The following is a 26,811-nucleotide window of genomic DNA, read 5'->3' on the forward strand; positions in this document are numbered from 1 at the left end:
ATTATTATTAAACCATACGTGCAGAGAGTTGAGGTCATCAAACTCATCTGTTCATGGTATCAACGGTCGTCATCATAGACCCATGTAAGGCTCTTCTCCACTGATTTTACTTATTTATAGTCACACCCGCTCCCATGTCCCCGAGAGAAATCCTCTCCAACCTGTTTGGCGTGTCTCTGTGCTCTCTTATTGCCTTCTCCCCCGTGTGTGCTGCTTTTTGGAGCACATACGTTCTGAGCTCTTGGGAATGGTATTATGTTGCGTTCCTCGTCCAGTCTCCTCCAATTTCTTCCCCCACGTGCAAAGCACCCTCCAGGAGTGCCCGGGCAAGACTGGGCTCCTGCCTCGTCTCGCCTCATCATTCCGTGGTGTGCACACATACGTCTCCTTAGCCACTCTTCTGTAGCTGGACGCCCAGCTCGTCTCCAGCACTTCACCTCTATGGTCCCGGGAGCCAGACAGGATGCCTTTGTGGTGTCAACCAGAGGAGAAGGGCTGGGTCGTGGCACAGGTGACACTGAGGTCTTTGCCTGGTGGTGCCAGACTGCTCCCCCGAACTGCTACACGGGTCCATACACCCAGCAGCCGTGCATGGTCATGCATTTCATCCACTTAACTCTGGTTTGGTCATACTGTCGTTCCACTTCTCCATCTAATGAGAATACGGGCTGCCTACTTGTTAGCGGAGCTTTCCGCCCACCCTTGGCACCTGGGACCCCGTGGGAGCATCCAGGCCACTGGCAACCACGTGCTACTCTCCCCACAGTTACCATCACCCAGAATGTTCTGATACTTCTTCCAGTTGCCCTTGAGTTCTAGCCCACCCTTCTCCACTCGGCTGACTGCTCTCCTCCCGCACCTCGCGGTCCACACCGAGCGCTGCCAGGGCAAGTGTTCCGACCCGGTCCGACCCAGCCTCAGTGCAACGATGGCTAGCAGGCCCATTTGCAGTGGCTCCTTCCGGGGAGCGGCCGTGCAGCAGATTCCCTTCACCTTACTCCTTTGCAGAGTAAATCGCAAAAGGAGGCCGTTAATTAAAACCTAAAGGAGAAAAAAGTCGGTGTCTCCTCAACAAAGTGCCAACTGACCTTTCTCCTACTCAAAATAAAAAGGGAAGGAAGGAAGGAAAACCACTATAACCACAGCATGATTTTCCCAAGGGGTTGAGTTATTTGTCAGGACTGGGTTATCTGGGGGAAATTAAATAAACCACGATCTTAAAAAAAAAAAAAAAAAAAGACCACGATCTTGCCTCGTTCTGCTTCTCCTGCGTGGTGTCCCCCACCATGGACACCGTTGCCCAGCGAGCGGCCATCTGAGATGCTTAGCGGCCCAGCGTCCTGGGCGTTGCGACCGTGGACCCCCATGAGCCACCTGGCGCGGGGAAGTGATGTTGCGGGGGTGCCGTTTGCCCACGAGAACCCCACGGTGACAGTTTTCTTTCATGATGCTGATGACCCCGAGCAGATAATGATGTTGTGAATTTTTTAAAATCGATCCCCTTTCTAGAAAATTAAAATCAAAAGGGGAGAATCAGTGTTGAGGGCCGTGGAAAGTGTGAGATGGAGGGAGTCGAGGCCTCTGAGACACCCCTTCCCTGGGCGAGGGTTTTCCGAAAGCCCTGGTGTTTGGCATCACAGGTAATAGCGCCCAACGTAAACCGCGGGGGAAGCTGTCCATCAGGCTGTTTGTTACACTGGGTGAACACTTGATTCTGGTTTTCTCTGAGGTCTGAAAGCCCATCTTTGAGCTTTCTGATTTACTCTGCCTGAGAGCCCAGGAAACAGTCGCCAACACATCACACGTCGCATTTCAAAAGCACGCTGTCCCTGTCAAGAGTCCGGCCTCTGTGCATTTCATAAATATGTTTGTTTTTCTTCTCTTTCAGAAGCTGCAAAGAATCGATACTCCTCACTGTCATTCAGCCTTACCCTGTAAGTGTCCTGTGAGTAAAAGTGCCGGTGTGTGATCCCAGGATTCCGGTCTCCTCTTCCCAGTCCCGTGAAACCGTGCCCGCGAATAATGGCAGAGGGAAACAGCATCGCATTCACCATATGAGTTTAGAAATCTTCATTATTTGTATTTTATACACCGTGATAGCAAAACCATTCAGAGGAGAGAAAAGAAAGTAATGCAGTTTCTATAGATCCTGAAAACCGCCTCTTCGGTCCTATGGGACTCACATCTAGAAATCCCACAAGACTCAAGATTTTCCTAGGGTTCCCAGCGTAAGAATCACAAATATAATGGGACTGTTTGACTGTAGGATGTTCTAGCGTGATGCTTTCTCATATCCCCTTCTAAATCAGTTGGTAGATATTTCAAGGAGGCTCCCCCTTTTGAAGGTGGCTCTTAGAGGAAATCCGGCTGTCAGAATTTGATGTCAGCAGCCTTGGTCAGGAGCATGCGGAGTGATTAAAATCGTACTGCCTTCAGTTGCCATGATTTTTTTTTTTTGACAACTTGATCACAGTATAATTTGTGTATCCTAAAATCCACCCGTCTTAAGCATACAATTCAATGATCTGTATAAAATTTACTCAGGCATGGGGCCATCACCAGGATCCAGTTTGGGAGCACTGTCTTTAGCCCAATGAGATCCCTCGTTCCCATTTACAGTGAATACCCCTCCCACCCTCAGTCACATGCAACTACTAATTGACTTTCTATTTCTAGAGATTTGCTGTTGTTTGTGAATTCCATACATTGGCAGTTGAGCTGAAAAATACCAAGGCGAACTCCTTCAGATTTTCCCCCAAACGTTTGCCTTTGGTACCTTGTGTGGCCCTTGCAGGGATTGGCAGAGATTCCCGCCTGTTTGCGCTTCTCATTTCTTCCCCAGGGAGTTGGAGGCTCTGCTAATGGCCACTCTGCATCTCCTGACCAAAGTCATTCCTGTCTCCTGTCCCAGCATTTTCCTCCTAAGCCCTATAGCCTAAGCATTTCAGGCAGGAAAAAATAAGTATTCAAGATTCTGATAAGATGACAAATAGAACTAACCGAGACCACAGATCGTGCCATCCAGGATATAACTACTTATAATAAAAGCTTAGTTTACTATTGACTGTCACCTTTAGTCCCACTCTGTGATGCAACCACACGCGCATGTGTGGATTTGAAAACCAAGGAGACAGCAGGAAGTAAGAGAACCGAGATTTGAGATCTAGTTCCTGGCGCTAGAACAGGTGACTCCCACACCTGCTCGGATTTCCGCACCTGTCTGAGAAGGTCACACTGACTCACATCCAAGGGCTTCCCTGCTCCATCATCTCATGATTCCGTGATTCCTTCCAGATAAAGTACAGCTGGTCTGTTTTTACATTGTTTCAGTGAACCAAATTGTCACTCATGCTCACTTCAAATCTATCCACACTTTGTCATTTCTTTGCAGTGGACAGATAGGTTGGGGGAAGCCAATGGAAATGTCTACAATGACCGAGTGGTTGACCAACTGTAAATTCCTGGTGGCACTTCAAGTTCACATTGTCTTTCCTGAATTCTCTCTTCCCACTTTGTAACCTCTTAGGGCATGTGAGATCGGAACCATTTTAGTTCGAACCAGGTTATTTTTGCAAAGTGAGGTAATGTCTTAGCCCATACAGTAAGCTTGGAGAAAGATCAAGGAGGTGGCATTTAAGTTAAGGGTTGTGGCTTTGCTTGCTCTTTTTGCCATTTGAGTGTGCGTTATTCATATGAATACTCCTTATTATCAGTGAGTCATGGAACTTCCTATAATAGATCATCTGCAAGTTTCCGGGAGTTCAGGCGGCTGTTGCTATTGTGCTATATTGAAAGTCAGCATTTAGGAGCAAGTGTTGCATGTTCTTCTGGCCAACAGCTGCACCTCTGCCCCTCGCAGCACTCTCCGCCTGCCCGGTCATTGTTGATGGAATCTCATCTTTGACTTTCCTTGACCAGCCCTCCTTCCTGAAATGCCCACTGCATATTCCACCCCAACACCTCCTTGGCCTAGCCAAACCCTTCTCACCTTCCAAGCCTCGGAACAACCTCTAGATGCTCTCCTACAGTTTCTCACCATCACCACTGCGACACTTGGCCTGGAGAACTCTCCATTCTCTGGTGCCGTTCCATGCACTATAGGATATTTATTAGTATCTCTGGCTCCTCCCCATTAGATGCCAGTACTGCCCTCTCCCCAAATTGTGACAACCAAAACCATCTCCCCCACATTGCTAGGTGTCCCCTGGGTGGAGATCTCCACTTGGGAACCACTGTCCCACACAGAATCTCCCCTCACTGATCTAGCCCAGCGTGGCTTTTTCCTCTGTGATGTAGGAGTGGAAATGAAGGAATTAAAACTGCAAAGTGCTTTAAATGGGCAGATTAGACTCAGAGAGGAGAGAAGATGGGAGAAGAGGCTACAAATTGTTCCTTACATTCTTGTGGTTGGGTTTTCCCATCGGCACATTTGCTTTTTCAGATACAAAAACGTACTGGGTTCCATTTGCTTGCTGAACATCCTCTCAGCAGCCAGGATTGACGTCCTGAAAACAGATGACCCACCAGACCAAAAGAACGTGTGTAAATTCTACTTTTATAGCAGACAGTAAAAATCAGCATTTTAATTTCTTTTGCAAAGTGCTGGCCAGCATTTGTTACCTTGTCTTTTTTTCTGCATAATAAGGTCCAGTCGAGACAAAAGAGCCCATGTGTCCCCCTTCTTACCTCACTCTGCATGGTCCCCGGGCACCCCCAGGCACCCCAGCTGCGGGGACCAGATTTTTACTGATGCTCAGGTCAAGGGGGCCTGGGAGAACAGTCTCAGGATTCCTGAGGCTTTTGAGAAGTCATCCTTAACCGGCTGCTGCCTTGTTTTTGAAGTATTATAACAGACGGCTCTCTCCTTCCACCATTTTCACGTTATTTCTTAGAGAAAAATTATGGACGTGCAGCGGGAAACCACAAAGCAAGACCATGTGTGTCGGCACACCTTTTCCTCAGAGACAGCCAGTCTCTGAGTAAACAGTTGGCCTACTTCCTTCTAGTCCTCTGATATATGCCTTGTCGGTAGTGGAGGTCTTGGACACAAGGTTTATTCTGCTCCTATCACTTAGTCTAGCGTAAGCGTGGTTGCATATCATCAAGAATTCTTTATAAGCATCATATACGCGGCTGTAAAGCATTATATCAAACCAGGATTTACTTAACCAGCACCCCCTTATGTTGGCTGAGTAGGCCCTTCGTACTGACTTCAGCGGCCTTCTCTTCCAATTCTGCATGGAACACCTTTGCGTAGAAGTCTTTATCTGTATCTAGATAGTAGCATTTCCCCATTCCACTAGGATGGCCTTCTAGAAAAGGAATTTCTGGATTTCTTAGGAACTTTATTTGCTTTGTTCTGACATGCCATCTTCTTTCCTTGCACCGTTACCATTTGATACTACAGATCTTTCTTGGCTAGCTCCTTCTTCCTTTCCTTTGACTCTGCCTTCCACAGTTGCCAAATCTAGAACTTCCAGAACTTCCTAGCCTGATGTGGCTTGAGACAGGGAATATTGAAAGAGTCCTGATTACCTCCCCTCGCACAATCCCAGCTCACTGGCGCTTGGCATAAGTCACTGTCCGTTCTCTTGTCCTGGAGCTATCAAGATTCACTCAGCTTTTTTTCTAGGCCAAAGAGCTGAGGGACCTACTTGCCTGCTACTCACTTCCTGCCCAACTTCCACCATGTCCCACACACCTGAGGGAGGCTACATATCTCCTCATGGCAGCGCCAGCGTATTAGATGCTATCAGGACCCAGACCGTGTCCTCCTGCCACGCGTCACGCTGAGCATGCCAGCCCAGTCTCCAGCTGAGAGCACCAACGATTGTTCACCCGTGGGTTTTTTCTGGCCACAAGATGAGGCTCATGCAGCAGGCCAGAGGTGCTGAGGAATTAACGTTCCTGGAAGAGCAGCCACTCCATCACTGATTGACAGGAGCTGGTGAATATAGACCCGAGCTCTCTGTCTCCTCGGACATGATAACTCTGAGGCCTGTGGCCTGCCTCGTTCCCAGAGGCCCCCAACAGGCGTAAGCTCCTGTTGCTTACAGTGGTGAATGGCTTAAAGAATGCTTCACTGGCTCACTCCTCCACCCCCTGTCTCCCTTCCTCCTTCTCACCTATGCGCGCTTCCTGCGAGCACCTCCGAGACAGCGACCTGCTTGTGAATCCTTGTCTTGGGGTCTGCTTTGGGGGAACTCCAAACTAAGTTACCCAGTGATAACTGTGGGCCACTTAGACCTCACCAAATATTTACTCAATGCCGACTATGAATTGCTCATTTAAGACCTTTGGCTGTAGTTTTGGAAATTTATCTTATTTATGTAATTTTTTTCCAAATGATGTTCTAGTGACTTCTCAGCATCTAAAAGCATCAAGAACATGCCACATATCTACTCTGGCCACCTCAGCAACAGCAAATTTGGAAAGAGGTGCCGAGGTTGATTAGAGCCCTTCTAATCTTAAAATTAATTAACAGCAGGAGAATCTGATTATTCTAAATGGTAATTACTTGTCATTCCCACCACAGGATAGGAAGTGCTTATGATCAGCCCCTACAGGTCTGCAGGTTGCTAAGAATTAACTCATCAGGTTTCTGAGTGGTGTACATTGTATGTTTTTTGAGCTGTGAAAGGAGATCTGAGTGCAAACCGCAGTCGTGACGGGTTGACATAGCATGTGTGGCACAAGTAATTCCAGCAGCCAGTGGAATAAGCCATTACTTTGTTGACTCCAATTCAGTAACCTTCACACTTGAGGAGCTTATGTTTTTATCATCAAAAAGTAATTTGTAAAATGTGTGGCAATTATATTAAACAGTCACAAATCCAGAATGAGAAAAAAGGCCCTTGCGTGAATTCTTGGACTTTTATCCCAAGTCCATTGACTTCAGAATACATGTAAAATAGTATTTACTTGACTACATTGGCTATCTGGTTTCCTTGCTGACTCTCCTAGTTTATCAGGTTTGTCATTAGGGCAGGGTAAAAAAAAAAAAATAGGGGAACGAGGCTATAAGGGATGGCATGCTCTAGCTTCAGGGAGAAGGGAGAAGCCTCACCAGCTTTGACAAGCTCTGCCGCATGGGGCCACCTACTTTAGGGGCCAATCACCCTACTACTTCCATGGGAACATCAATACCTTCTAAGATTATATATCCACTGGTAAGCATAAGAAATAAGTCCTGTGCGATACCTTTTTATCGAGGCAAGGAGTGACACAGATCATTTTAGAAAAATCTGGCAAAAGATTCCGATGCACAAGGGGAATGAGCCTCAGTGCCTGGCATGTTGAACAGGGGTGAGATCCTTCATTCGCCAACAACGCTGGAGCAGCGGGGTGCTTCAGCGTTCAAGCACCTCATCTAATTAGTAGCGTCTGTTCTGGGTAGCTTTCTTACAGCCACTTCACTTGCACTAAACCCATCGTGCCAGCGTAAATATCGCCTGCTCAAAACCATTAAGGGAGAAGAATGTTTTCCCTTCAGCTAAAAAATGGCATATCCAAAGCAAATGAACTCACTACTGTACGATTTGTCTGTTAATCATTACTAAACTCAGCCTATAATTAGAGAATCCAAGGAGAACACCACTATCCCATCACTTAAGCTCTGTCGTAGACTCTTGTTTGTCGTTGTTTATGTTTATTTGTTTGTTTGTTTCTAGTGATTTCTACACTCAACGTGGGGCTTGAACTCATGACCCCGGGATCAAGAAGCACACTGATCCCGCTGCACCCACTGAGCCAGCTTGGTGCCCCCGTAGTAGGATTTTTTTTTTTTTGTAGTAGGACTTTTAAGTCATGTTGAGGGACACCTGGGTAGCTCAGGGGTTGAGCGTCCGCCTTCGGCTCAGAGTGTGATCCCAGGGTCCCAGGATCGGGTCCCACAGTGGGCTCTCCGCAGGGAACCTGCTTCTCCCTCTGTCTATGTCTCTGCCCCACTCTCTGTGTCTCTCATGGATAAATAAATAAAATCTTTAATAAAAAAAAAAGTCCTGTTGAACATGTTCAAAGTTGTTGTTCTTGAGGAGCACACATTTAGAGTCTTCTGAGTTCTTGGTTTTGTTTTCTTTGGTTTCGTTCCAAGAGGGCAGCCATTCTCTGAAAACATCTTGAGTAAGTAGAGGAATTAAAGCTCTGGAGGCCAAACCATTCATTCATTCATTCATCCATCCAGTCCTCGAAGACACTGATCAAAGCAGAGGTGGGATGGGTGCGGAGGAGAACGTGAAATAACAGGATTTTTTTTCCCCAGTATTTAAGCAAAACTCCACCTGGAAATATACATAGACATATTGTGTTTTTTTCAACAGTGATTTTGTTTTATTATAATAAGATGCACAGAATAGAAAGCTAAGGGCACCTGGGTGGCTCAGGTGGTTGGGTGTCTGCCTCTGGCTCAGGTCATGATTTCAGGGTCCCGGGATCGAGTCCCAGGTTGCGCTCCCTGCTCAGCGGGCAGTCTGCTTCTCCCTTTCCCTCTGTGCTCTCTCCAGCTCTTGCTCTCTCTCAAGTAAATAAGAATGAATTTTAAAATGAACAGAAAGCTACCATTTTCACTATTTTAAATGGTTCAAATCTGTGACATTAAGTATGTCCACCATCTTGTTCAACTGTTGCTGCTGACTAGTTCCAGAACCTTCTGTGACTCCAAGAGGAAACCAACCCCGCAGATGATAGTTCTCCATTCTCCTCCCCAGCCCAGGGCAACCACTAAGCTACCTTCTGTCACATGGATTTGGCTGTGCTGGACAGTGCATGTAAATGGAATCAAATCCTACCACACGTGGCCTTCTGTGCGTGGTTCCTTTTCGTTCAACATAATGTTTTCGAGGTCCATCTATGTTGTAGCACAAACCAGAACTTTATTCCATTTTATGGCTGAATAATATTCCATCAAATGGATTTGTCATTTCATTTCTCCATTTCATCCTACTGTTTTATTTATTTATTTATTTTATTTGTTTATTCATGAGAGACAGAGACAGGCAGAGACAGGCAAAGGGAGAAGCAGGCTCCCCGCAGGGGATGCGGGACTCAATCCCAGGACCCCGGGATCATGACCTGAGGTGAAGGCAGATGCTCAACCACTGAACCACCCAGGCATCCCTCATCCTATTGTTTTAATTGATCTCAGGTGTACTTGTATTTGACAAAGATGGGGATCATTTTTTTTAATAATAAATTTATTTTTTATTGATGTTCAATTTGCCAACATACAGAATAACACCCAGGGCTCATCCCGTCAAGTGCCCCCCTCAGTGCCCGTCACCCATTCACCCCCATCCCCCACCCTCCTCCCCTTCCACCACCCCTAGTTCATTTCCCAGAGTTAGGAGTCTTCATGTTCTGTCTCCCTTTCTGATATTTCCTACCCACTTCTTCTCCCTTCCCTTCTATTCCCTTTCACTATTATTTATATTCCCCAAATGAATGAGACCATATAATGTTTGTCCTTCTCCGATTGACTTATTTCACTCAGCATAATTCCCTCCAGTTCCATCCACATCGAAGCCAATGGGGGGTATTTGTCGTTTCTAATGGCTGAGGAATATTCCATTGTATCCATAGACCACAGCTTCTTTATCCATTCATCTGTCGATGGACACCGAGGCTCCTTCCACAGTTTGGCTATTGTGGACATTGCTGCTAGAAACATCGGGGTGCAGGTGTCCCGGCGTTTCATTGCATCTGCATCTTTGGGGTAAATCCCCAGCAGTGCAATTGCTGGGTCGTAGGGCAGGTCTATTTTTAACTCTTTGAGGAACCTCCACACAGTTTTCCAGAGTGGCTGCACCAGTTCCCATTCCCACCAACAGTGCAGGAGGGTTCCCCTTTCTCCACATCCTCTCCAACATTTGTGGTTTCCTGTCTTGTTAATTTTCCCCATTCTCACTGGTGTGAGGTGGGATCTCATTGTGGTTTTGATTTGTATTTCCCTGATGGCAAGTGATGTGGAGCGTTTTCTCATGTGCATGTTGGCCATGTCCATGTCTTCCTCTGTGAGATTTCTCTTCATGTCTTTTGCCCATTTCATGATTGGATTGTTTGTTTCTTTGCTGTTGAGTTTAACATCAAAGTATGGGACACCTATTTGGCTTTTGTGCCTTGAGATTAATACAGTACACAGAAAGTTGAGCCTCTGTGTTGGTTCTAGAGTCAATTACTAGGATTCTTTTCACAACAGTCTGAACCTCTTACAGATACATACCGTAAAAACCATTAGGTTGAACAATTTGCAAATTGCAATATTTGACTATTTTAATATACAAAATGGCAATTTCGTGATTCAAACTAAATATTTACCTATTTTTAGGTTCAATGAGAATGCAGTCCTTTTTGAAAATAAGCAGATGCTGTCCACAACATAGTAGATACCTCCTAGATGTGAGTTCCCTTCTCCTCAGGCTTCATTAAAATTAAACAAGGATGGTTTTCAGAGGGTGTACATTGATCAGGACTGTGCCGCAAGAGCTTGCTCTGGATCACGGTACCCTTCTGAGCAAGTTTCCCTCTTGTACTTTTAGTTTCTGAGGAAGAAAAATTGAGTCACTCAGCCCCTCTTTCCAATAAAAGACAGTGTTGACCCTTGTACAATGTAGGTGTTGGGAGCACCAACCTCCCTGCAGTCAAAAGTTGCATGCAGACTTGCATGCAACTAAAAACTTAATTACTAATAGCTTATGATTGACCAGAAACCTTACCGATAATGTGAACACATATTTTGTATTTTATATGTATTATATACTGTATTCTTAGAAAAAAGCAAGCTATAGAAAAGAAAGTGTTAAGAAAATCATAAGCAAAATATGGTGGAGTGTCTGGCTCATTCAGTCAGTAGAGCATTTGACTCTTGATCTCAGGGTCATTAGTTTGAGCCCCACGTTGGGTGTAGTGATCACTTAAAGAAATAATACTGAAATAAATAAAAATTTTAAAAAGGAAAATATGTTTATGGTATCATACTGTACTTTCCAGAAAAAAATCCATGTATAAGTGGATCTTGTGCTCTTAAAGGGTCAACAGTACAGAGAACCTTTACAATGAGACAGAATATGAAGTCAACATTCAATTGTAAGCCAGGATGGTCTCTCTGTCCTGTCCCGCAAGACCACAGGATGACAGGTTACCAACAAGAGGCTGAAATTAGAGTTTTGGGTACATAAAGAGGGGGTGTTTTATGAGTGTGTGCACTTGCCTGTTCACGTGCCCTTAAATCCTTCATGTGAAAAAATAGTGGGATTATCAATCAAGTTGGAACTGTTAGTGACTCTTCTCCACCTCATTAAAATCAGGAATGATCAATTTGACATGAACCCAACATTAGATTTGACCACCACTTCCCCTCCACATTGCACTCAAAGCTCTGTAATCAAAGCAAGGTTTGCGTACTTTCCTAGCCATCATTTTAAAAGATCCTTGGGCAGGGTGCCTAGGTGGCTCAGTCGGTTAAATGACCCGCTTTGGGTTTCAGCTCAGGTCATGGTCTCAGGGCCGTGAGGTCGAGCCCCACATCAGGCTCTGTGCTGAGCAAGGAGTCTACTTAATCTCTCCCTCTCACCCCATCTCCTACCCCATGCTCATGCTCTCTGTGTCTCTCTCTCTCCCAAAAAAATAAGATCTTTGGGAATGTGCTCAGCTAGAACATGGAATGTTCTCTTTGCAGTTCTGGTCTGCTGAGTAAATCAAACCTCCCACTTTATGAGCATGACAGGGTTTTGATTGCCTCTGTGATTTGTGTTTCGTCCTTGAACTGGGCATGCACCAAACATACTTTTTAGCAAAAATAATGCATATTCGAGAGAATAAAGCTAGAAAACAACTGTTCCAGGGTTTGCATTATGTTCCCAATAATCATATCCAATGCTTTCTTTTTTCTAGTCTCCCAAGTCAGCATTTATTAGTGCTGCAAAAAAGGCAAGATTAAAGTCCAATCCAGTCAAAGTGCGGTTCTCTGAGGAGGTCATCATCAATGGCCAAGTGTCGGTGAGTTGACTGTTGCCTGCTTGAGACTCAGAGTGGCTGACATAGGGGCTTTGCACGAAACACAGCCAGTTGCCCCTCTGGAAAGATCAATTTAGAATTCTGAGATTTAGGCCTGCTGAATCTCAGAACTCTAAAGGGCTTGAGAGATCCCCATGTCATGCCTGATGGGTCCTCTCTATCATATCCAGAATACATAGTCGTCCAGGGTTTCTTCGAACGCTTCCAGTGTTCGAGACCTCACTGCTTTGCAAAGGAGTTCATTTGATTTGAGATCCCTGGCATTGCCCCATATTGAGTAAAATAAGCCTCTTTGAAATTTCTACCTACTTCTTCCCATCATGCCAACTGAGCATGCTTCCATTCTATATTTCGAGAAAGGCTTCCCCTAAGTTTTGCCTTATTCAAAAATGAAATGCCTCTATTCTTTTCACGAATCAAAATGGAAAGAAGTTACAATGCTGGGCCACTGTCATATGCGCAACCAGAAGTGAAGAAATACTGCCTGGATCTCCATCAATAGGTCTTGAAAGAAATCATGATTGCTGAGGCACATAATTGGTCTTCAAAATGAAGAGTGCAAACATCAGTAGGATGCTCTCTTTTTGATTTTTATTTTCCCCCAAGAAAATCTAACTTCATGTTTTTAGCTTTCAGAAAGCTGTTATCTGAGGCACTAAATGTTTTTGGACCTCTGAAATAGCAGCTTTCGTTGTTGGGGTTTTGTTGTTGCCGGGGGTGGTGTTTAAATAAACCTACAATGACAAAATGTCATCCATGACATGTGCATTAGAGGTCACAAACTCTTCCCTGAGGGATCTGAATTTGAAGTTGTGGGCCTGCATGTCCTGAGCTAGGCCCTCCTGGTCTCAGTGTCTCCCTGTCAAGACTTGCTGACCTGTGTCTCCCACCTTGGAGCCCAGAGCTCCGATGACCAATCTCTTCAACCTTGTGACGCTTGTAGGAGGGGCCTCCAGTTGTCACTGTGCTGCCCTGGGGGCATTTCAGCCTTGTCCTCCCAGTCACCATCTCCTACCCCATCTCTGCTGCCTCCATTCACCCCACATTGTTCTGCTCCACACAGTGCATCCCTGTCCCTCTGGATGCAATTAGCATCCATTAGCATTTCACAAGACTATCGCAGTTCAAAACTGGAAGGTTCCAGTCACAGAGGAATCACAGTATCACAGAAAGTCATCTGGAACTTCCCCCATATTTTCTCAAGCTTCCAGGCATGAGACTGGGCAGTTTTATGTATCTTTAGAGAGATTATGATCCTAGAAGCTGCTATGGCAGTTCTGCTATGACTGTTATGGCAGACTGCTATGGCAGTCCCCTGGATATAATAGGGGGCTCATTCAAGGCAGCTGGTGTGTAAGGACAGCTCCAGGGGTCAGTCATCACCTGCAACCCCCGCTGCCTCCCCCAGGCCGGTGTGTGGCAGGCATGTCCACTCGCGTGTCTGCTCCTCAACCTTTGAGACCATCTTCATTTCCAGCCTACTCTTGCTCTACGGAGTCATCATGTGGCACTTCGTGTGGACTTGGCGCCAAACCAACTCCACGAAGTGGGTAGCAGGAGAGTCACGTGCGCGGTTCACACGAGGAGGAAGGAGAGGGAGGAAATTCAGAGAAAGGAACAAGAAGTAAAAGGCACGGAGCCTCTTACAGAAATACCTAGGGATTGAATTCTCAGAGAATATCTGTAGGACATTAGCCAATCTCTGGAGATCTTGTCTTCAGTTTCTTCATCTGTAAAACAAAGGACATATAGTTTCATGATTGCCCAGTTCCACTTGACTTCTATGACTCCGTGACCAGCTACATGTGAGAAATGCAGTGCCCGCCAAGGATTGCCGGAACTCACCCAACACGCCTTCTTTCTTCTCCTGCCATCTCTCCCTATTTCCAATTAAAGAGAGAATTCAAAGGAATATGTTTCTATTGTTAATTTTTGTCATGTTTCAGGCATCTCTTTTTGAATTGTTTTTAGGTTATGGTGTTTGCTATAGATCCAGTGTTCTAATCTTGAACACACTAACCCTTTCCTTAGAAGTCCCTTTTGAATTTAAAGAACATTTCTAAATGGGGTAAAAACCGTTCTATAAAGGGGGCACCCTCTTGGCTCAGTCAGAAGAATGTGCAACTCTTAACATCAGGGTCATGGGTCAGAGTCCCACTTTGGGCATGGAGCCTACCTTTTAAAAAATTGTTTCACGGGGCACCTGGGTGGCTCAGTGGTTGAGAGTCTGCCTTTGGCTCAGGTCTTGATCCGCGGTCCTGGGATCAAGTCCCGCGTTGGGCTCCCTGCACAGAGCCTGCTTCTCCCTCTGCCTGTGTCTATGCCTCTCTCTGTGTGTGTCTCTCATGAATAAATAAATAAATCTTTAAAAAAAATAATAAATTGTAGATATATGCTGCTTCTGCAAAGAGCAGAATTCTCACTTGACCTCTTTCCTTGTTGTTGTTATTAAACAGGAAACTGTCAAGGATAATTCACTTCTTTTTATGCCAAATGTTTTGAAAGTGTATCTGGAAAACGGGCAGACCAAATCATTTCGCTTTGACTGCAGCACCTCCATAAAGGTAAGCAGACCCGCTAACCTCCACCTGGACCCTGGCAGGTATGGCGTGGAAGTCACACCGAAAGCCTTGTGTCGCAGCGCCTTCTTTTAGAACTATCTGTTTATTTCTGAGGCTTTTCTGGTTGCTTCCAAATAAGGTATGTGTGTGAATACTTAAAATCAAACTTGGGAGAGAAAAGCTGAAACTAAGAAGGTTCTGCTGTGTGTATGTGTGTGTCACAAAATGATAGAATATGCTCTCAGTGACGAACCACTAGGGCTAGTCATTTTAATGCAACTCTAGTTTAATTAAAATAGTGTTACTGTCCCCAAGAAAACCTGGCACCCTGCCTAAAGCCAGTATGAAAAAAAAATGAAAAAAAAAAGCCAGTATGATTTCTTAGCAATGTCAGCCACCAAAAAGATTAAGATGTTAGCCGTTAATTGAATATCTGCTACTTTGATGTCCGGCAAAAACAAGGGGTTGAATAATATAAAGATAACATTTACTTTTAATCGCTGTAACTAATTTCATGGAAATAATGCATAAAAGGGCAGAAATGAAGCATGCTTCTTAGGAGAAGGAGTAAAAAGGAAGAGTCTCTTAGCAGTCCTATTATTGCAGAGCCACAGGTGAGTCTTACGTAATGGGTGTTATAACAAAGCAGATGGGTTCTTTCCCCCTGTGCCCTCTTCCTGGGGAAAAAAAAAGCGCATATTCTATTTTTTATTGGACAAAAGTATGTTCAGAAATTGATTGCTCCCTAATGCTCCAGCAGCCTAAAATAGGCTTTCTGCAAATGGAACAATAAAAGAGATTTTATTGAGGTTTAAAAAAAAAAAGTAGTAGTGATGATCTGTATAATAATGTATCAAGAGAATATCAAGTCTGTGTTAAAAATGTCTGTCAAGAGTCAACCCCGAATTCTTGGGTTTTTTATATTAGTCAGCATGGACCTTGGGAGTGGAAGCATTTGTGCCAAGGCCCTCTCACTTATTGCCACAATACCAACAAGCAGCCTGTTTGGAATTGCTTTAAATAGGTGGTGACGTAGCACGTAACAGGGCAGACAGTATTCTAGATTGATGATGGAGTGTATAAGCCATCCTCAACTCCTTCCACATGAAATATCAGCTTCGTGCAAGACTGCTCGTTTTCAATGGGGGCGGCTGACAAAGTCCTTTCCCTTTATTCCTACTCAAAATCCGTGTATGGCAACGTGTTACTCTTATTATTGATCTGCTAGCCTAGAGGTGGGCGGACTTCTGGAAGGAGAGTAGATATCTCCAGCCCTGTGGCCTATTTGATCCCTTTTGAAACTACTCTGCTCTGTTGGTGTATCATAAAAGCAGCTGTGGACGGTGTGTTCGGGGAGGTCCTTAAGTCCGCCCTCTGGTTCCATAATTCACTTGAAGGACTCACAGAACTCAGCAAATTGTTAGAAGCACAATTGCAGGTTTTTTATTTTCAGGAGTTTATTTATTTATTTGATAGAGCAAAAGCGAGAGGGATCACAGAGGGAGAGGGAGAAGCAGACTCCCCGCTGAGCAGGGAGCCCGACATGGGGCTCCATCCCGGGACCCTGAGATCATGAGCTGAGCCGAAGGCAGACGCTTCACCGACTCAGCCCCCCAGGTGCCCTCACAGTTCCAGTTTATCGCGGCCAGAAGATACAGATTAAAATCACCAGGGGGCAGAGGTGCATAGGGCAAGAGAGTTTCCCAGCTTACAGCTTCCCAACGCCCTCCCCCTGTGGGGTCCTTCAGATGGTTCTTATTTCTCCCAGCAGTGACAGGTGACCACGTGTGTGTGGTAGCGCCAACCCGGGAAGCTCCCCTGAGCCTTGGTGTTCAGGGTTTTTGTTAGACGTTGGCCACATAGACCAGCTGAGCTCCCGTATCCTGCTCCTGCAGAGGTCGAGCTGGTACGACTTGGCCCAAGGCCCTCACGTCGTTAGCACAGGCTCTGTGCTCTCTACCTGGCTCCCAGGTACACAGACACTCCTGGGGCAGTACACTCCACGGGCTTACACTTTACCTCCCAAGAGCCGGGAGCCAGGAGGCAAAACTTTCTTTAAGGCAAGACGAAGCCTCTACTACACACGCAATGTGCAAATGAATGGGCATGACCAGATTGGGCGCGGGCCAGGCCACAGTTGGAAGAGCCCTGAGATGGGACACCTGGGTGGCTCAGTGGGTGAGCGCCTGCCTTCGGCTCAGGGCGTGATCGCGGGGTCCCGGGATCGAGTCCCACATCGGGCTCCCCACAGGATACCTGCTTCTCCCTCTGCCTGTGTCTCTCATGAATCAATAAATAAAATCTTTTAAATTAGATAAATAAACAAATAGCCCTGAGATAACCCAGAGCACCGCATCACGATAACGCCCTGTGACACCATGGCTTGGTCTATGATACCAAATAGTCAGGAGAGCTCCTTGCCATTAGACCCCCTACCCCATCCGAAGGTACAGCTTAGGACTTGCATGCATTCCTTAACAGAAAGAACTCTAAATTTAAAAGAGAGCCCTGTCGTTAATTCCCTCTGGCCTTTTTATTAGGAACCCACCCTAGAGTGAGTGTGATTTCCCTGAGGGTGGCAGATGGTGGTGAGAAGACAGGGAACGGTGCAGAGCTCACAGCAAATTAAAGCTTGCTTAGCTCGTACCTAACAGCTTTACTATCGCCACAGACACAGGTGGGTAGGCGTAAAATAGAAATAGTATAGTTACGAAAGGGATATGACACTGTTTAATAAAAATTGCCAAAATTCTTGCTACAGAATCACAGGGAAGAAAAACTTGCTATCGATTTTCTGATTTTCCGGTGTCCTCCCTGGAGTTTCAAGAGAATAGTTTATAACTATGTGTTGCCACGCAAAGGCTGGTTTTGTTTGTTCTTCTCTGGGCCTTGAACAAAAATTATGACACAGAGAATCTTTCTTATGAAATTCAATATAGTCAAGGCATTTCTGTGGAATGACTTCTTCGGTGGTGGGTGGGTACGGGGATCTTGGTTTTATAGAGGCCTAGGGAAAAAAATTAAAAATTAAATTAAATTAAATTAAAAAATCAAAAAATAAAAAAAAATAAAGAGGCCTAGGGAAAGGCGCCTGGCTGGCTCAGTGGGTAGAGCATGCCACTCTTGATCTCGGGGTCGTGAGTTCAAGCCCTACGTTGGGGGTAGAGTTTACTTAAAAAGAAAAAAGTAAATAACAGCAAAACCATTAAAGGAGCTTGAGGAAATTAAGAAAAGTCTGTAGAAAAGAATAAAAATTTCAGACAGCTCAGTAAAAAAAAAAAAAAAACAAAAAACCTACTCTGTATTGCAGGGTTTTTCTATCTTGGCATTGTTGATACTTTGGACGAGGTAATTCCTTATTGCGGGGCCTGTCCATAGCACGATGCTTAGCTGCATTCCTCGATATTAATAGCAGCCCCAACCCCATTATGACAACCACAAATGTCTCCAGAAATCGCCAAATGTTACTATGAGACAGAATTGCTCTGGGGTTGCAAAGCACTGCTCTTTGGGATTTTTAGCATCGGAGTATAAATTATCTTGAAGAGAGATCAGTTACTGGTTTTCAAAGACATGAAAAAAATGTATGTTTTTTTTTTCCTTCATTTTCAAAGACATTTCTTTTGCACTGCAGTAAACATGGGCTTCCGTGTAGAACACCTAGCAGGTCATAGATGTTTAATCCTGCAGAAGATTGCCAACAAAGCTTGCTCATTCTACTTTCCCCCAGAGATTTAAAGTAAAAGCTACTATATTGTATTATTGTATAACAATAATGTATATTGTTACAGTACCCTAACTCTGTATCGAGCGGTGCTACAATAAATGTGTGCTGTGTATGAGCTCATTTAGTCCTTATGTCTATTCTGAGGCTGGTATCAGTATTATCCCCAGTTTATAGACAAGGACATTAAGACACTCAGAAGTTAAATAACTTGCCTTAAGCTGCGCAGCTAACGTGAAGTCGAGCTGGGAGTGGAAACCACCATTCCCTGATCCCTACTACACTTTTTTAAACAGAAGGGCGCCTGGGTGGCTCAGTCGGTTAAGCATCCGACTCTTGATTTTGGCTCAGGTCATGATCTCAGGGTCCTGAGATCAAGCACCCAGTGTGGAGCCTGCTTAAGAGTCTCTCCCTCTCTAAGTTAAGACTTCAGTAGGCACCTCCTCCAACGAGGCAACTTGTTGCCTCCCTGTTTCTGAGCTCCGTAATGATTTGGGGCGGTGGGTGAGGTCAGGAAAAGGATCATCAAGCTTCGGAATGAACCAGAGGTATAAAACCGAAAGATCTGAAGCCTACTCGTGCAACATTTGTCATTCCTGGTAAGCTCGGCACGCGGGCCTTGCTGATGTTGACGGCATCTTGTCAATGTTTCCTTGTAAGGATGTCATCTTAACTCTCCAAGAGAAGCTTTCCATCAAAGGCATCGAACACTTCTCCCTCATGCTGGAGCAGAGGACGGAAGGGGCTGGAACCAAGCTGCTCTTGCTTCACGAACAGGAGACTCTAACTCAGGTGTGTGAAATTACACCCCCAGGTGAGAGCAGAAATTACACCTGCTGCTGAAAGCAGAGGCTGCCCGGCCCCAGAATTCCCCTGTCCTCCGACCCTTTAAACGTACTCGCTGCAGCCCTGGGTATTCCCGCTAAAGAAAGCTCTGGCGTTCATAATGGGCTTTACATCTCAAGGTAATATTTCTCTTTTTGGGCAATTTTTCATAGATTGTCGATCGGTATCACATACAGAACTGTCACAGACTCCGCAACTCCTCACTGGGAATATGGCTCCGTAGAATCCTATTTTGCGTTAGGGCAACGACTCGTTCACCTGTTCTGACAATCGATCTCTTGAAACCATCGACAGGAAACAGCTCCTGAGATTACTTAAATGAAGCCAAAACTCTATTTTGTTGTCTTAAGCTCTGGGTTGCATACTGGCGACTACTGGTGGAAGCTTGAAATCCCTGCCCCAGTCTGCCCACTGTAAATACATGATCCACCAATGCGTCCCAGTTCCTGGTTACCGAAGTGCCACCCCCATCTGTTCTCGGGAGACAAGCAGGCTGCTTGGCTGCTGAATTCCGCGTGGCACCCTGACTTCTCTTGTGATTCGACACAAGCAGAGTCTTTGCTGGAAGTATAAGGGATTCCGACAAACTCCTCTTCTGTAGGAGAACTCAGGGATAAGGGAACTTTGGGGAAGGGGGGGGCGTGAGGGGAGCCATGGTCATTCTCTCCCTGCTGTAATCAGTCTAGAGTCTGATTTAGGGAGAAACCCACAGCGGTGTTAGAGAGTAAAGCAGTCTCTGTGCTCCCCCCCACCCCCCGATCTCCTTCTCGGCCCCCCACCCCCACCCTAGTTCTGGAGTGCTATGACTTACGGCCCCAGCACCCTCGGATCGTCTCCAGAGGACTGCCCGTAGACCACTGCCACCCATGCGGTCCGCACCTGGAAATTCGCATCCCCCTGGGCCAGCCTGAACCCAATGACTGATCAGTGGTCCTTTGGCTCGGGTCCTGGTGGCTCTAACGGTGTAGGCCGGAGAGACCCACTGCTGGCTACTGTGCCCTTGCTCGGCTCTCCTGCCTGCCCCGCTTTGCCCACTCCCTTCCCAGCCTCTCCTGGGAGCAGTTCCTTAGCGGGTCCCTCCACTCAGGGTCTGCTTCTGGGGAACCGACCCAGGATATGTGCAGTTTTCAGGGAACCAGGATCCAGGACACGTAGCAAAAGAACTTGGACCACTTCCTTCCTTGGTGTCCAAACACAAGTGCCTTTGCTTCCGTGTCCCTCGGCCAGCACTGACGGATGCTCATGTCTGGTCTGCTCTTCCAGGTGACACAGCGGCCCAGCTCCCATAAGATGAGGTGTCTTTTCCGCATTAGCTTCGTCCCAAAGGATCCAATTGACCTTTTAAGGAGAGATCCAGTTGCTTTCGAGTATCTCTATGTTCAGGTATGTGAGAATTGGAGCATGCTTTATAGTAATACCGGAGGATGAGTTATTTCTTTTTTTTTTTGTATTTTTTTTTATTGGAGTATTTTCCAACATATAGTATAACACCCAGTGCTAATCCCGCCAAGTGCCCCCCTCGGTGCCTGTGACCCAGTCATCCCAACCCCCTGCCCACTTCCCTTTCCATCACCCCTTGTTCGTTTCGCGGGGGGATGAATTAAGTGCAGGGTTTTGCCCTACCTAAATGCTTGCATTTGGGATCTTCTTCCTCTTTTTCCCCCATCCCAAGCTCAGGGCATTGTGAAACCATTCCATGGTGTGTTTTTTTTTATTTTCCCTTTTCATTTTGAAATCCTATCATGCTTAAGAGAAAGTTGCAAGAGTAGTAAAAGAACTCTGATAATCTTCACACAGATTCACCAGTTGTTCACATTTTACATATTTACTTTATTTTTAGTGAGAACACATGTTCTCCCCCTACACACACGCGCACACACACAAGTCCTTTTTCTAAAGCATATGAATGCCATTTACCAAATCCTGCTGATTTACCCCTAGCTACTTCAGTGTGTATTTCCCAGCACAGGACATTTTCTCATATAATCTTGGTACGATTAACAGAATAAGGAAATTTAACACAGATATATTTCCATCCTGGTGTACAACCTATATCCAGATTTTGCCTACTGCCCCCTAAATGGCCTTTTTCTTCTGGAAATCCATTTTCTCCTACAACAGGATCCACACCAGGATCCTATTTTGCATCTAAATGTCTTGTCACTTTAATCTCCTTAAATCCAGAATATTCCACAGTCTTCTAAGACCTTGACAGTTTTGAGGAGTACTGGGCAGTTATTTTGTAGAAACCTCCCAGTCTAATGTTTTCTCCTGATGAGGTTGAGGTTATGTCACCTGGGCACCATATCAGGGGACATTTGAGTCCATTTGTCCCCTTAACGATGAGCTTAACTTTGACCCTTGGTTATGGCGATGTTCCCCAAAGTTATCCATCCAGGGGTTATTAGGGTTTTTTGGTAATGAATAAGTAACTCGTGGAGAGGTGCTTGCAACTCCCTTAATACCCTTTCACTCACTGGTTTTCATCTTCACTGATGGTTCTTGCCCAAATCCATTATTACTGCAAGGGTTCAAAATGGTGATTCTTCTAATTCCATTATTTTTTCTTCATTTATTGTTTGGCATTCTACTATAAAAAAGATTTTCTTTCCCTTCTCTCCTTTATTTACCCATTTATACACTCATTTATTTGCTGGTTAGATTGTTGTGAAATGTGATATTCCTTAAAATGGAATACTTAATTTCAAGGGAATAAGACTTTAAGGAAATAGTATCTTTTGCAGACTGACTCTCTCCAATTCTGGGTTACAATTCTCAAAAAACAAGGCTTCGAGAGATGAGAATCTTTACCAGTTTGCCCCAAAGGGAATTTATTCGTTTGACATTTAGGAGATGTCCCTGTATTTTTCTGTAACTGCTTCCCATTACTCTCACTTAAATTCCCGGTACAATCACATTAAACAGTAAGAACCCGTTTACCTGAAGTTTAAGCATCTCACATTAGAGCTACTCAAAGAGATTGTAAACCTAAATGTAACCTCCCTTGACAAAAGAAAAGGGAGAAAATGCCAAAGCAAGGCAAAAAAACCCCCAAGGGTGTGCTCCCTTCGGCTGGGCGTACCTGTATAAGGCAGAGATTTCTGGAACCATCAGAAACAAAAAAGCAAAGACATTGGAAAAAGGAAAAAAAAAAGAAAGATAGAAACGTTTGCTAGTTCTAGGTGGTTGATAAACTGGTTTTTGTTTTCCTATTCTCAGTATTTCCTTGCACATTTCAAAACTTTTGTGGTCTTTGAAAAGTTGAGTGGGAAAAGAAAACCAGTAGAAGACGGCAGAAACACAGACAAGATAAAGGCCAGAGGTTGGGAATGGTGACGTAAATTAAAGTGGCGCTAAGCCCTAGAGAACAGAAATTAAGGTCGAAGGAGAAAGAAGCAGAATATGTACTAGAACATTCCAGCAGATGGGGCACTAAAGGCAAGGTCCACTTAAAACGTCCCCCACCTCAGTGGTCTTGGAAGAGACTGCAGTGGCTCCAGCACAGTAGGATGATTAGATGATTAATGGTCATGACCATAACCCCGAGGCATCTGGAAAAGGCAAGTCCTATGCGGCGTACCCTGTTCATCAAGCAAATGTGCAGTGCACCTCACACCATCCTCTACCCAGGACGGCAAAACTGTCATGACCTGGCTTTTCTAAGTGGGAACTCGGGTCACCTGGACCCCTCAGCTAGAAGCCCTGGGCCCTGCAGGCCGAGTAACCCAGACGTGACTGCCTGATTCTGAGCCGGCCAGTTACTGCCTCTCCAGCCCACCCACCCACCCCCATTCCTGCTGAGACCCAATCCGGGGCTTTGCCACGGCAGCTCAGCTTGTGAGTTGCAAGGAAATAGTTACAGGTGCCAGTCGGGGCATCGGTGTAGACGGAAGCATTCACTTGGCTTTCTCTACAATGCTGCGCTCCTCCCATCCACAAGATGATGCTTCCAAACCATTTTACTCCGCTCCTGTTTTCAACAGCCCCCTTAGCGATGCCGGTTGCCTTTAAAAATATGTATTAATTTATTTGAAATAACCGTAGAAAAACTATCACATGTTAAGGGGAAAAAAATGCCCGTTGCATTTACGAAAGAAGAACGCGGTTGTGTTTCTCCCGCGGAGGCCCGACCTCTTCCGTAGACCAGGAGACCTGCTAAGCACGGTTCTGTTCGAGGTGTGTCTACTCCAATCGAATGCAGCGCATGGAGATCTTCCTCAGTCCCAAGATACACTTGTTATGCCCGTGGGGCCTTGCTGGGGAGTGGAAAGCCTGCCCCGCGATCCCGCCCAGGGACTCGCAAAACACCGTGATGATGTTTTCTGCTTCCCCACCCTGGGTGTTGCATGGGTGGTGGACCAGCCAGCCACCCCTTCAGGGACCAGCCGATGGAGGGAGGGAAGGAGGTGGGAAGCCATGTGCGGTGGACCAAAATTAAGCTCCCATCATCCCTATGTCCTCCACCGAGAATGGGAAATGAGAATTTCTTGGCATCAGCCTTTGTATCACAGAATGTGAGGTGTGTCTAAAATAACTTAGCTGTCTAACGGAAGTCAGCGGATCTGCAAGCGGTGCCGGGTGCCCATGTCGCTTCTAAGGCACTAAAAGATGCAGTAAAATTAGCCTAGAGAACAAAAGAATAAGCAGAAGCAACGTATATCATCTTACAACGACCAAACCCCGTTCAGCTTTGTGGGGTCCTGTTGAGGGCAATAGCCCTTGACTCCAGACGAGCCCTGACGATGAGAGCAGAGGTTCGAATGTGGTCCCAGCTGTTAACCTCCCACTTGTTAATGGGCCATGACGTATTTCACAGACCTTAGCATATACAGTAACAGAGAGCCGTAGCCATTCAGACGGTTGTTACCCATAATCGCCTGTGTGCTATCTATGAAGAGAAAGGTTGTCCCCCCAACTCGTCAACAGGACAACACCTAAGAGGCCACAAAGCGTTTTAAGACACGTGCGCGGCATTGGTTTCCTTCTTAGCATCTGACATGTCCGTTGTAAAGGAACTTTGTGGGGGCCCCAAGGAGAGTCTGTCAGCACCTCTCTTCGGCAAAACAATGACCACCATTTGCTCGTGTGAGCTGTATTTTCAGTAATATAATTATGAGTAATAAAAGCATGATCCGTACCGCACAATATACATGTCAGACTTCACGCTAATTCTCCAGGATCAGTCTGAACTAATTATATAATGTAATTAAGTGACTAATCACCCTGACAAAAACCTCACCCAAGAAGTCTGGTTAAACACAGGGTGTGAAAGGAATAGGACACAACAGTCCCCGTCACAACTCTTCAGAGAAATAATAGTGGTGACTCACCCTAATAAAGCGCATTCCGTTTCATGAAACATCCTTACAGGTGTGCCAGCAACCGTGAGAGGTAGCCCACTGTTCGGCTGAGGAGACAGACTTGAGGGATGAAATGCCATGTCCCAGGTCATTTGATCAGTCGTTGACAGAGCCTAGGATCAAGGCTTGCGTCTCTAAATCCTGCGTGACGTGCAATAGCAGCCCTAGAAGAAGGCCATGTACTAAAATGATTTACCAATAATAATAATAATAATAATAATAAAATGATTTACCTACAAGCCTCAAGGGCTGCTCATGGCCTGGCACTGTGCCAAGTGGCTTCCTCACCCTCACCTTTCACGAGACTGTAGGGTGATGCTCAACCCCACGGTGCCCCTTTATGGACACCCCAAGGCACCTGGAAGTAACTAGGAACCCAACACTAAAGCAATATAGTAGCCTGGAAGTGCACTCAGCCCGCCCTGTGACCCGCCTCCAGCAAGGGGTGCTGGCTTGCAACCCCACAGGTGTAGGATCTGGAGGAGGAGCAAAGGGAGAAGCCCGCATGGAGGAGGGAGGCGGGGAGGGAATGACTTCCCGCTTAGGGCTGATGGGATGAGCCCAGAGGCACAACCCTGGACCACCGGATGGAGCACGCCCTGGGGGGCCCTCGCACCCCCTCCACACCCACCCCGTGAGGCCCTTGGCACGAACCCCCATTGCACAAACAGGTAAACCGAGGCTGCAAGGGCAAAGTGGTCGGAGTTCCATGCACCGGTGGCCGTTGGCAAGGCCAGGCCTCCGAAGCGGGCGGTGGTGAGCCCACTGCCTTGCCAACGGCCTCCCCGGCTGCTCTAGGCGAGGAGGAAGTTAGGGATGTGGCCCCGACAGCTGTTTCTGCGGGCGATCACTTACAACAGACCCGGTGGGGTCCTTCACGTGGTTCACTCGTGGAATCTTCGCCCTAACCCCGGGAATGGCGAGCAGTATTGTACTAAAGTGTACTAAAGTGGAAACTGAGGCACTGACTAGTTAAGGCACTTGCCTGAGTTCCCACCCTCCGATGTGGAGGAACAGGGTTCGAACCCAGGATTCCACCCCCGGCACAAGCCACGCGGCACAAGCCACGCGGCCTGGCGGCAATGTTTGCACATGTGCACGCTTGGCCTCCTGGCCGGGCGGGGGGGGGGGGGGGGGGGGGGGCGGTGCAGGTCCCCTGTCCCCGCCACCCTGCCGCCCTTTCTTTGACGCGTGGCGCCCCCTGCTGGTGTCCGTTTCGCAGAGTTGCAACGACGTCGTTCAGGAGCGGTTTGGGCCCGAGCTGAAGTACGACATCGCCCTGCGGCTGGCAGCCCTGCAGATGTACATCGCCACCGTCACCACCAAGCAGACACAGAAAATCTCCCTCAAGTACATCGAGTAAGTGTTGGGCCCCAGGCCGCGAGGGGCGCTGCGGGGGGCCTCCGTTAACGCCGGTGCATTTGGGGACGTGGCCTCCGTTTCCAAAACCCAGGGGCAAGGCAGGCAAAGGGGCCGAACACCGTGTTCGGTCCAGGTGGGAGGGGGGCACTCCTTGCACAATGCACCAGGTGGGAGGGGGGCACTCCTTGCACAGTGCACCAGGTGGGAGGGGGGTACCCTTTGCACAGTGCACCAGGTGGGAGGGGGGCACTCCTTGCACAGTGCACCAGGTGGGAGAGGGGCACTCCTTGCACAGTGCACCAGGTGGGAGGGGGGCACTCCTTGCACAGTGCACCAGGTGGGAGAGGGGCACTCCTTGCACAGTGCACCAGGTGGGAAGGGGGCACTCCTTGCACAGTGCACCAGGTGGGAGGGGGGCACTCCTTGCACAGTGCACCAGGTGGGAGGGGGGCACTCCTTGCACAGTGCACCAGGTGGGAGAGGGGCACTCCTTGCACAGTGCACCAGGTGGGAAGGGGGCACTCCTTGCACAGTGCACCAGGTGGGAGGGGGGCACTCCTTGCACAGTGCACCAGGTGGGAGGGGGGTACTCCTTGCACAATGCACCAGGTGGGAGAGGGGGGTACTCCTTGCACAGTGCACCAGGTGGGAGGGGGGCACTCCTTGCACAGTGCACCAGGTGGGAGGGGGGCACTCCTTGCACAGTGCACCAGGTGGGAGGGGGGCACTCCTTGCACAGTGCACCAGGTGGGAGGGGGGTACTCCTTGCACAGTGCACCAGGTGGGAGGGGGGCACTCCTTGCACAGTGCACCAGGTGGGAGGGGGGCACTCCTTGCCCCTGCCCATCCCCCACTCATGCTCACACTCTCTGTCTCTCAAATAAACAAATGAAATCTTTAAAAAAAAAAAAAGAGAGATACGAAAGTAATGATTTAAAGTGCTGATACA

At 46.9% G+C, this 26,811-nt stretch overlaps 1 protein-coding gene across 4 annotated transcripts in view; it reads left to right on the forward strand.

Annotated features, from left to right (window-relative positions):
- Nucleotides 1-26,811, forward strand: part of FRMPD4 (FERM and PDZ domain containing 4) — a 562,086-nt gene that overhangs the window by 516,643 nt on the left and 18,632 nt on the right. For 3 of the 4 annotated variants that reach the window (XM_041740249.1, XM_041740248.1, XM_041740251.1), the window contains exons 5-10: nt 1,889-1,934; nt 11,887-11,991; nt 14,466-14,573; nt 18,955-19,086; nt 20,404-20,523; nt 25,723-25,859. In XM_041740249.1, the coding sequence (XP_041596183.1) occupies nt 1,889-1,934; nt 11,887-11,991; nt 14,466-14,573; nt 18,955-19,086; nt 20,404-20,523; nt 25,723-25,859 (648 nt within the window). Of the gene's footprint in view, nt 1-1,888; nt 1,935-2,006; nt 2,059-11,886; nt 11,992-14,465; nt 14,574-18,954; nt 19,087-20,403; nt 20,524-25,722; nt 25,860-26,811 lie in introns of those variants that run through there. The other variant, XM_041740250.1, reaches the window with a different exon arrangement.

Source organism: Vulpes lagopus, chromosome X (genome assembly GCF_018345385.1).
Source record: "Vulpes lagopus strain Blue_001 chromosome X, ASM1834538v1, whole genome shotgun sequence".
NCBI classification, from domain to species: domain Eukaryota; kingdom Metazoa; phylum Chordata; class Mammalia; order Carnivora; family Canidae; genus Vulpes; species Vulpes lagopus.